General features: G+C 44.3%; 1 protein-coding gene across 1 annotated transcript in view; it reads left to right on the top strand.

The window, feature by feature from the left end:
- The window catches only part of CDH23 (cadherin related 23), a 1,152,220-nt gene that overhangs the window by 400,030 nt on the left and 740,032 nt on the right, over positions 1-12,158 (top strand). The window contains exon 12 of the mRNA XM_078641088.1: positions 5,777-6,004. Coding sequence (XP_078497214.1) covers positions 5,777-6,004 — 228 coding nt within the window. The remainder of the gene's footprint in view (positions 1-5,776; positions 6,005-12,158) is intronic.

Raw genomic sequence — 12,158 nt, 5'->3', positions numbered from 1 at the left:
ATTCCTTTGGCTTATCATTGTAAATGTAAACGAGGCCTATTGACTTTGCCAATGCTTTCTGAAAAATGTAATACTCTGTGATATTTTCCTTGGAAAAGGGTTGAATGTTTAACCTGACATGATAGAGGAAGCAAGCATGGCAATATCTCGTGTATTAATCTAGGTATAACAATGCAACAAGTAAAATAAGTAAGACTATTTGCATCACATTCTGGATAATCTCTTTTATAAAGGGTTTACAAGGGATAACTATCCACTTCTTTCCTCACCTCGTGCATATAGTTTTGTTTTCCTTTAGGACCATTGCCCAACCCATGAATGTCAGTGCAACCTATTAATTACAATTACAGTTTCCTTCATGATGCCTTAAAACCTTGCCAGAACTAGCATTCTCACCTTTCCACATAGATCTTTGACAACTAAGAATGCAATGCAGATATGAGCTATTGTATAGCCTTGAACAAGAATCTGTCTTGCTTGACAATGGAGCATTTTAGGATTGGTCTTCTTGCCTAGAGATAGTTTGAGGTCGAACCTATTAGACAGCTGAAACTGATTGCAAAAGATCTATTGTCAGTTAACCAAGAACATACAGTGGGCTTAAAGCTCGCCTTTTCCGTACCATTGGTTGGCTTTATCGTCACTCTCATTTGCTTGCTTCTCACTGAATACCTTGCTTTGTTAAACTTGTGTTTGTCGTTGTCCTGGAGCATAGCACTTTGATTTTGTCTTCCCTCTGCTCACCTCTAGGGAACTATATTTTTCTTTTTGCTTAAGCACTCCATGAGATTGCATGTGTTTTCCAGCTGTTTCTCTTATGCGCTCCTCTTCCTCACACTCCTTGTTGATCTCTGGTCTTTGTGTGCTTCTCTCCCTGCTTCTTGTTGCTCTCACCCATGTGTTTCTCCATTCACCATTGTTTTGTTTCGTTCTGTCCATTGTTTGTGTCTCTCCCTGCCCTCTGTGTTGCTCCCTTCCTTGTGTGCTTCTTTTGCCTTTCTGCTTCGCACCATCCCAACCCTCCCCTTAATTTATTTTGTAGAGCCAGGCAGCAAATTACTGCTGGCCTCCCACTTTATAAAAACTTCACAAGCTTTCAAAGTACTTAATTTTCAAATATGCATGCATGTTTTTGTTTTATTTTATCAATCCATCACCGATGTATGTGCATGCATCAAGAAACATCTGAGCGCATACAAAATGAAGTGCCTTTTTCATTTTGTTCATATTGTACAACACCAGCATTTCTAGCAATGCCTTACAGAATGAATAAAATGAATTGGCAGAGTTAATAGGCCTCAGAGGTGAGATATATTAGCTTTGCTGATGCTTGTTATGTAATGGTGGCAATGTGTGCTCTGAGGATGAATATAGGTGTGTGTTGTTAGTATAATGGGTAAGAACATAGTTTATCAGGTTATGTACAACATCTATACTTGCCCTTGTGAAGCATGTGTGATGCAGCGCTTTCATAATGATTTATGAAGCCACGCAAAGCCACCCTGCGTGACACATGCACAGGCAAAAAGGACAGACTGTATTCCTTAAATATGCTGCATTCCTGCCCTTTCACTTTGGCGAAGTGCAGCTCAGCAAGGTGCCTTGCTGCCCTAAGCCAAAATGCAATCAATGAGGCCCAATGGGGCTGAGAATAAAATTAAAAAAAGAAAATTGCACTACTGAGTTACATGGGCATGGGTTTGTGATAATCGGAATTATCATCCATCATCAAATTACACGGATTATTCCAGTGCTATTTTGAAATTACTTTTGCACCACCGGGAAATTTCAAAAAACAACATTTGCAATCACCTACTTGCAATTACCAATATTTTGCAAAACCTGATTGTTGATGCAAAAGTCAATGAAAGATTATGGAAATACAAAAATGCAATCCCAAACTTTAAGTAATCGATGTCCATATGTTGGTTGACTCTGCATGCACAGTAACTACAGTATATCATTGATTTTTAACAGTGTTAGGCCTTTATTATATGTAGAGCTGTGTAAAATTTGCTTTTGCAATATTATGAGAAATTTGGGGAAAAATATGTGAAATTACAGGTAATAATTATTTTAAATGCAAGTCCATCATCGAGCTCTATAATTTAGCTCAAAATGGGTCATTGTGTCAATTTTTAATACAAAGATGCATTTTGCGGTAAAAAAGTAGCACAAAAGCACAAGTGGCGCAAGCAACAATGGTCACTTTCTGGGCGCATGCCTTAATACTGCATGATTGCAGTAAAAGTTTACCATGAACAGTCTGTAATCCCGCAATGTGGGGAAATGCCATATTTCGGGTATTTTGCATAGCAAGCGTAAAGCGAAATTTCTGAAATTAATCCAAACTTGAATTAAATTTCACCCGTAAGGATTTACAAAGGAGGTGGAATTATGAGCCATGTGACAATTCACACTCTCTACCCATGGCCGGACTGGGAAGACAACCAGCCCTGGCAATACAGCTGGACCTGCCTGGGGTGGAGTGGGGGGGGGGGGTTGGGTGGGGGTACTGGTCAGATGCAATGTTGTCGCTTTAGCACTGCTGCTGACCGCTTTTGTTACAGGGGGCCGATATTGCCCCCTACCCTTCCGGCCCAATGGAAAAACTCTCGGTTCCTGCTATGGCCAATCCGGCCCTGCCCCTACCTTTTTCCTTGATAAATGTAGGCAGGTCAAATCTGCTGAAATGTATCAAGAGAAAAGGCCCAGTAAAAAAGGCAAAACATGTAACATACAATTTGTTAAATACCCGTATGCATGTTAAGCCTCATTTCCAAGTTCAAACTGTGAATAACTCAGGTTCCGGTAAATACCTTGCTGAGGGAATGGCATTTACCAGGTGTGTAAAATACACCACCCTGTTCCTCATAGCTAAGCCCTAGGCAACAGTTCGTCCAAGCCAGAGGCACATGCAATGAGTTAATTTTCATTGTGTCACAACTAAATGAAAACAAGAAAATTACCCAAAGAGAGAAAACAAGAATATAAAAAACGTACGAAATATATGAATGGGAAGAAATCGCAGAATTCAGTTACAGAGCAACGATCTGTCGAATCTAGCAAACGTAAAAAACCGAGTTGTTGCTGAATCAGGGTGTGCGAAGTGAGCAAGAGTTAAAGTAAACTATATCAGATGAGCGTTGGTCCTTCATTCAGCCAATAGAATTGCAATCTCAAGATGTTGTGGCACAACTCTGGCAGCTAACACTATGTGTATAAAAACGCGTTGATGTTAAAGTGAGCAGTCAGAAATGAGACTCCTGTGCATATTTGCCACCTAGTATAGAATGCTAATTGTATACCTAATGCAATTACTAATTGACTGCAAAAATGCCGTAAATGGGTTCTCGAAACGGCTAGGGGCGAAACCTGTCGGGGCAATGATGAACATTTATAAATCGAAATGCATTGCGATTGCAACATATGGTTCCTCAATTTGGTGGCATAGACCCATGGAGGGTTTGCAGATAGAGGAGAACAAATTTCTACGGGGAGTACTATGGGTCCCCCAGTCAACGCCTACCTATGCTGTTCGTCAGGAATTGGGGATGGGCTATATAACAGATAAACTCAGGCTGGCTCCAGTCATTTTTTGGCTTAAATTATGGCTTAATCCTGAATTAGATCTTAATCCTAGACTAATTAGGGATTGTATTATTCTGGATTATGTACATCAGATTAGGTGGCTTGTTTATGTGAAGGAAACTTTAGCAACAGTTGGCCGACAGGACCTTTTTGAAAACCCTGAGAAAATTACTATAACAGATTCTACGTGGGTGAAAAAACAGCTTTTAAATTTATGGGCCGTACAACGAGAAGAACTGGAGCTGATAAAAGTAACGGTTAAAGCACATTATCTTCTAAAGATTTCACCCACGTTGGAACCCTATTTAAAAATTGTTAATAGGCCTTTTCACCGTATGCTTTTAGCATTAAATGTTTTTATTCAGAGCAACAAGAAAAATTCCGACCCATGTTTGCCATGGTACCGGTCACACATTCACAGTTGTAAAGAAATTCTTGGCCAGCCGCAGTATTGTTCGGTATAGAGTAACACAGCAAGCCGCCTACAACCCTGCCGGGCCGGCCGCGTCAGGCTAATGGAGCATGAGTCGGAAGCTGTATCAAGCTGTGCAAAACGGTGATAACCCAAACAAACCCCAACAGCCCCCCCCGTGCCTCCCCCCCTTCTTGTCCGCTAAGGTATGCTGGCCTGACCCCTTCCATTACATCTCATCTAGTGAGGTGGCACCCGCGCCCTCCCACCTTGCAGTGCGTGCCCCCGAGTCTTGGCCCGAGGTTCCGGGACAGGGGTGTCCGCCAAATGCAATAGACGTAGGTAGCGAGGGCAGCTCAATTCCCTAAACTCCCCAGTGAGCAGCGTCAGAAATGGTCGCCAGATGTCTGCGAACTCCTCCCCCCGCTCCGCTGCGGCCAGGGACAGCTTCTTCATCCCCAGCACCATCCAAAGCCTATGAAGCCAGCCAAGCTGCACGGGGGGTTGTGGGTCCCTCCAGCGTGCCACTATATTTTGTACCGCAGCACCCAGCGCTATAGCAATCAACCGTCCTCTCATGGATTTCAGGGGATACATCAGTGTGTTCGGCAGGCCTAGGAGCACATTAGCAGGGAATCGGGGGAGTTGCGTGTCCAAATGTGTGTCTATGAGATCTAGGATGGAGGACCAGTATTGTTGCAGCTTCTCACAGCTCCAGAGTAGGTGTTCAAGTGTGCCTCGCTCCCCGCACCCCCTCCAGCAGCGATCGCTTGTCTTGGGCTCCCATCTATGTATGCGTGCCGGGGTGTGGTACCAATACATGGCTACTTTCGTCAGGGTCTCCGTGAGGCCAGTATGGTAAGCCGAGTGTCTGGCTCTATGATAGATTCCCTCCCATTCCTTCCGTGTGAGTTGCCTCCCAAGATCCTCCTCCCATCTTGCCTTCCCTGGATGATAGATGTGTATGTGCGTAAGAAGCAGGTGTTGGTACAAGTCGGAAAGCAGTTTCTTTCACCGTATGCTTTTAACACGTTTCCGTTTTAATCTAATTCACCTTTCTTTAGGAAGCTTTAAGGGGTGGCGCAGTCTGAAAGAACTAGGGCCCTGTGGTTGTGATAACTTCTCAGTTCAGGACACAATGCACCTCATAATGTTTTGTGACTTTTATAGTGAGATCAGAAAGAGGTTCTTACTCCCAATACTAAAAAGAAAGGGTTTTATTCAAGTAAAGCCAGCCTTATTGTACTTACAGTTGTTAAATGATCCGAATGAGATTTTTTATATAGCCAGTTTTCTTGTGGCAGCTGTTAGACTGAGGAATAGCCGGGAGAAAAGCCCACAATTAACGGAGTTTTAGATTACTTGCATTTTATCCTTTTTAAACTATTTAATTATGGTCGAAATTTTAATTATGGTATATATAGAATTTTCTTGATGCACTGTCACGTTTTGCCCTGAAATGCACTATGTTTGATCAAGTACTGTATTGTACCTTTGCACATAGACTGTTGTGGCCGCATTACACCACATTCTATTATATTTTAGGTACTGTATTTTGTATTTTTGCTTTTATATGTTTGTATGTTTGTGTTGTACTTTCATGGTTTTAATTTAACCGAATAAAGTGGTTTGATGATGATGATGATGACTGCATAATGCATTAAAATGCTGTGTATGTAACTATAAATAAGATTCTTTGAATTTCACATACGATCTATTGCCAAATACAGACACTTCTTTACCCTAAGTAACATTTTCTCTCCTGGTTTTCAGAATGTTGGTGGAGGAACTTTAGTGGTTCGGGTTCAAGCAACTGACAGAGATATTGGTCTCAACAAAGTCCTCTCCTACTACATCGTCCAGGGCAATGAGGCTCTCACCTTCCGCATGGACCGCACCACTGGGGAGATCTCCACCAGGCCATCTCCTCCCAATCGCGAAGAGCAGAGCTTCTATCGGCTGGTTGTTACTGTGGAGGATGAAGGCACGCCTCCGCTTTCCGTAAGTTCCTGTCCATCCCTTGAGGTGGACAGTGTTACATAAATCTTTATGCTTGCAGTCAGTATCACAATTGTCTGACGAGTGCACCTGATATACTGACACAGAGGTAGAACTAGCTGCAGGCTAATGAACTAAAACAGAACCGGGCAGCTTTATGTTATGTCAGTAGTTTATATAAGCAGCCAGGAAGTCTTCTATTGACGTGGCCTCAGGTGGATGTCTCAGTTAGCAATGTGTTGAATGCTTGTTGTAGGTTCCTTTAAGTGTGATGCATTTAACACAACCTTCCCTAACCTCAGTTGTGTGAGTTTTTCCTGTTCTAAATTCTGTTTCTCTCTGCTAGGGTCGGTGTCTACCTATCTCACTGCCTCCCTGCCTAGTCATCCATGTCACCCAGCTCCAGGGGAAGAGACTCTGATATCCAGTGTTCAGGACTTGCACTTTCATTATTCTATGTATCCCAGTCCCAGTCTGTTTCTGAAAATATTGAGTAGGTAAAGATGCCTTTGGGTAATTAATGTCCTTGATTCCTTTCTGGTTTTGCAGTCTCTAGCCCAGAGACGCTCTTTCTTTCTGCCTTACCACCTCCTCTCCCCCGAAGTATCCTTTAGCTGCCTCTTTGGTAACTGCATCCATCTGGTTACACCAGAAGGCATTGGGCAAATCAGGCTATTTAATTAAAATTTTTATGTGACAACAGCGAGCATAGGTGAGATTTTCTAAGGACAGCCTGGCATTATCAGTGTGTATGGACATGCACAAAACCAATGTGATTTGTCAATAGAAACACAAAAACGGCTATGAATATAGAGTGGCTGCTCACACAAGATCGAGCTCTTACAATCCGGCACAATGAGTATTTCCGAGAAAACATTTGGTATTAAGTGGCCTTCTATGTAGCTGGCTGTGCGAAGCAAATCGAAAAAGGTAACACTCTGCTTCTGTGGTGCTGGGCAGGTACTGACTAATGGGCCACGGTTCAGGTCAGCAAAGCAAGAGTGTGCCAAAGAATACTCATTAACACACTATCAGCCTCCACCAGATTGGGCACAGTGGTGTTAAAGCGCATCCACCAAAAGTCAATAATATCAAAACCCCTTTTTGGGCTCCATTGTTAACTCAGTTGGACTACAGCTTACGTGCACATGGTTATTGAGGTTGAAAAAGTTTATCTTGTGTGACTGGGTAGTAAAGCTAACCTAAATATTGATTTACGTTGTTTCAATCATAGAACACCCTTATGCAGAATCAGCTTTGGGATGTATTATTGGTGTTTAGGAATATCAAGCTGTTGATGACTTCCAGGGCACCTTCTCTATTCCTTGCCACTAAAATTATAACTTGGTCACCAAAACCAGGAAGTCCTGCGACAATTCAAGGCTGCTGACTACATCTTACTAAGTGCTGCACGTTTGAAGAATTGTATTTCCAGAGACTGTCACCAATATTTAAGTGCTTTAAAGAGACTTTGGCTCCTGCTATGGTGCGGTATGATGAGAGTTGATTTTGTGGCCAAATGGGTATTTCTGGCCTAATTTGGAGAGGACCGTCCAGAGATATTGGTGTGAGAATAGATAGATTGTACCAATAGCGCCAGTGCTTGTCTTTAATGCAGGTGCGGCCAGCACAGCTAACAGCAGTGGGGTGTGACAGGGGCGGGTGGGGAAGTGGACAGACGACAGGTGAGGGAAAGTAAAATAAAATAAAATACATAAAACCACTTATCTTGCGCTCACCAAATTGCCGACTCAGCCCTTCAAGTCTTACACCCTCCCTTCTAACTTTCAAAATGGTAAACAAGACCTCTCTTCTTACTCAACTTGACCTTGTTCCCTTAAATTCCTTACACCAGATTATAAGTAAATAAAACAGAAGCAACCTCAAATATTGTTGGAAATTGGGTTACGGGTTCAGTGGGGTGAAACCCTACTCAAGCAGTGTAAGAACTTGGGTTACTGGTTGAGGGGCGTGAAACCCTACTCCAGCAGGAACCACAATCATTGTCAGGCTGAGGCACAAGCAAACCCCAAATTAATCTGTGCTCAACCTTCTGGTAGCCTGAAACAGAGCAGTCTGGCTTAACTTGGAGGCAATGTGGAAACTATTTGTGCATCCTTTCTAACAGTAATAAAGTGAAAACACCACACAAAAAGGATCCCACAATTGATTATAAAAATAATAATTTTTAATAAATAAAACAAATTCAAAATGACTAAAATCTAATTAGTAGAACAGGAGATATTCACGTTTTAAAAGATTTCAGTGAAAATAGCACCAAAAAGTACAAAGTGCCAACTGCGGACATCTGTCATGCTGGACCGGAACAAAGTCAGAAGTTCCAGCCGGCCACAATGTTGTGCGGGTCGGCTACAGGGACCCAGTTAGACCCGCTGAACAAAGTACCTTTAATCTTGATTTGAGGTGCGCTGTGAAGGTCCGTGGCAAAGGTGCATTATGCAGCTAAAGCAATATGTTGGTTCCGTGATGTGGTGAGGCTGAAATGCAAGGTCGTGCTTCATCATTGAGGACCTGGTTGACAACGGTTTGCCATGCAAAGTCCTGCGGCGAGAATGTGTTGGGCATTCAGAGTGATGGGATGGCTCAGAGGAGCTGCAATGCAGAGTCCAGTGTTGTCGTTAAGGCCGCCGTCAATGAAGGATGAGAGGGCCCATGCCGAGGATGCATCACGCAGTAGGGGTGCCGAAGAGGTGGCGGGGAGGGATGAGAGCTTTTGTAACGGAAAAGAGCCACACAGTTGTGGCGATGCATCTGTTCTGTCCAGGGTTGCGCCGTGCAGCAAAGGAGATGCTTTGGTTCCACTGGATCCTCAGAGGCTGGCACAGCACCTTAGGCCCACTTACTATGGTCCAGGACCAAGGGGACACCACTCGCAGATGGTAAAGTCCAAGTGCTGGGGTTGAGGTTGTTGGAGCCTTCTGGCCCTGATGCTCAAGTCAGTAAACCAGCCAGCCGGCCCTTGGAGTCAGTCTGGTGTCCTGGGCTCAACAGATGGAGGTCCAGTCCTTCTCACCCAGGCAAGAGGGCAGCAGGTCAGCACAGCAGGCCAGCAGATCTTCAGAGCAGCAGTCTAGCACAGTGGCAGTCCTTTTAGCAGCACTACGGTCATTCTTCATGCCAGAGTATCCATGGGTCCTAAAATGTTGGGTCCTAATGTCCACAATGTATACCCAGTTCTGCCTTTGAAGTGGGACAAGCTTCTAGAGGCATGCCTTTTAAGTGCACAGGTGACCTGTCATCTTTGCCTTGGCTCCAGACAGTCCTTTGTGTGGATGCAGGGTACAGTCTATTCAAGTGTAAGTGGGGTTGTGCCAAGCTCCTACCTCCCATCCTGCCCACTGAATGGCATCCAGGCACAACTAAATTCCTTATTGTGTGTGGCTGTCTAGGATGAATACACAAAGCCTAACTGTCAACTACACACTGGCATGTGACCCAGAAACAGTCTGAAGGCACCAAATGGTTAAGACAGGAAAATGGAAACTTTCTAAAAGTTGCATTTTCTAAATTGCAAGTTAAATTCTGACTTCACCATAATTTAGGGCTTTTCATTACAATTACAAAGGCATAAACCATGAAGGAGTCACCTGTTCCCATTTGGAAGTTACAGCTTATTAAATTTGATAAGGTAACTCCATTGTTATCCTATGGGGAGGTAGGCCTTGCACTACCAGGACACGTACACCTTAAAAGTCCTACTTTTTATATAAATTGTACACTGCCCTCGCAGCTGTCCCGTACCTACCCAAGGGGTGACTTGTATGTATTAAAAAGGAGGATATGGGCCTGGCAAAACGTTTATTATGCCAGGTCAAAATGGCATCTCAAAACCGCACACACAAGTTGTGAGTGCAGGCTGGGCACCGCGGTTCTGAAGAAACTACAGGGCTGTCATGCGGAATCCTGCCTTGTCATCGAGGATGCCATCAATGAGGCCTTGCAATGTGTAGGCCTGCATCGATGATGCATTGCACAGCAACTGTTCCAAGGAACTGTAGGCTTTGATGTGAACTTGGGCTTTGCGCTGCGCTGGTTCCAGTGCACCTGCGAGGAGCTGAATTGCTCTTAGTCAAGTCCACTCACCGGACAACAGCTAGGCTGGCAGAGCATCTTAAGTCCCACTTAAAAGGATCCAGAACTGGGGTGGTACCACTTTGGGGGTTGAAGCCACAGAAGACAGAGTCCAGGTGCTGGGTTAAAGATGTTTGCAGCCTTTTCTGTCCCTGAGGCTCTGATCAGGGGGCCAGACAACTATCACCTAGAGTCACTCTGGTGGTCCTGGTTTAAAGATGTAGGTGGAGTCCTTCTCACTCATAAGCCACCTCTCATGCAGCAGGGCAGCATGGCAGCAGAGGAAACCATGCACAAAGACCACATGCCAGTGACACTTAGTGACACTTAGTCATGTGACCCAGGATACAGGTTTCAGGCACCAAATGTGTCCTACAAGAAAATGCCTACTTCCGAAAGTCACATTTTCAGATATGTGATTAAAAATCCAACTTTCTCATGAAACAGTGATTAAATTACAATTCTTTAGACACCAAATCCAACATTCCTACTTGCTCCCAATTGAAGGTTAGAATGTTATATATGTAATACGTTGCACAATGTTATCCTATGGTAGAGGTCAGCCTTGCAGTAGTGAAAAAATAGTTCAAGTGGTTTTCACTACCAGAACATGTACAACTTATAAGCACTTGTTTAACTTTTTTTTAAGACCCTGCACCCTGCTCTGTGGGCTTTTTAGGGCCTACCCTAGGGATGAAATGTGTATTAAAAAGGAACGTTTAGGTCTGGCAAAAGGTTCACTTTGCCAGGTCCAAATGGCAGTTTAAAACTGCACACAAAGGATGCAATTGCAGGCCTTGGACAAGTTTAAAAGGCTTCTTGAGTGAGTGGCACAATCACAAGTAAATTAAATGTACCAAATGGGAGGAAGCCGGTGTTACCTTGTTTTAAGAGAGAGTACTAAAGTCAGCAAAAACAAAGTCTGCAAAAACAGGAGGATTGAAGGCAAAATGTTGAAGGAAAACCACACTAAGGATGTCAGATCCAACATGTGCCCTCCCTCAGTTGAAAGCAGAGAGAACTGTACCCACCCTTGTGGGAGTTCTCATCGCTAAGGTGGAAGAACTTGGAGAGACCATCAGCAGTGACCCTGCTGATTGCCCTGGAACTGATCACCTCAATAGTTTGGGATTCTCACGCCTCATCTGCATTAGCCATCTGAGGGGCTTGTGGTCTGTCTGAACCCGGGTGTGAGTCCCCGAAAAGTATGGTTTCAACTTCTTAAGAGCCCAAAGCACTGCAAATGCTTCCCTATCTATTGCACACCACCTCTATTCTCCGGAAAGTACACTCCTGCTGACGAAGGCTACTGATTGTTCTAGGCTATTTTTGTTTAGCAGTGTGAGTATGGCCCCTATGCCAGGCTCTGAGGCACCTGTCTGCACAATGAACTCCTGAGGAAAATCAGGGTCTTATGGGTGCCATGTACATTCGGTGTGTTTGAAGCGTTCAACAATGGTGACTTACCCCTTTACTCTTGTAGTAGCCGGTGAGGCTCAAGAAGGCCTGTACCTCTGTCTGGACTGTGGGGGGTTTCCAAGCCAGAATGGTTTGAATCTTGACTTAGAGTGGCTATCCACTCCCTTCAACCTGCTGACCCAGGTGGACCACAGAACCCTTCTCTAGCTGGTACTTACTGGCCTCAATTGTCAGGCCTCCCTTTGTAGAAGCTGAAACACTTCCCTGAATTGGCACAGGTGCTCCTCCCAGTTGAAACCATAATATTGTCTAGTAGGTGGCACTGAAGATCTCCAAGTCTCCCAGGACCCGAATGACCAACCTCTGGATGGTGGCAGGGCGTTTTTCAACCCAAAGGGCATCACCCAGTAATAGAAGTGGCCTTCTGGGTAGTGAATGCAGACCTCTCTTTGGCTCCCTCAGATCAAATGTGCTGAGAAAATTGGAAGCCTCTTACCGATCAATGAGCTCATCAGCTCGGGGATGGGGTGAGCATCAGTCTACGTATCTTCATAGAGCCTCCGGTAATCCACACAGATCCTGAGTTTGGGTATAGTACCTGTAGGTGCAGCATTGGCGACCAGCACCCCTGGGCTGGAACAAGGGC

This window comes from Lissotriton helveticus, chromosome 5_1 (assembly GCF_964261635.1).
Source record: "Lissotriton helveticus chromosome 5_1, aLisHel1.1, whole genome shotgun sequence".
Classification (NCBI taxonomy): domain Eukaryota; kingdom Metazoa; phylum Chordata; class Amphibia; order Caudata; family Salamandridae; genus Lissotriton; species Lissotriton helveticus.
Note: the sequence above shows the minus strand (reverse complement) of the source record. Positions and strands in the feature narration are given on the sequence as shown.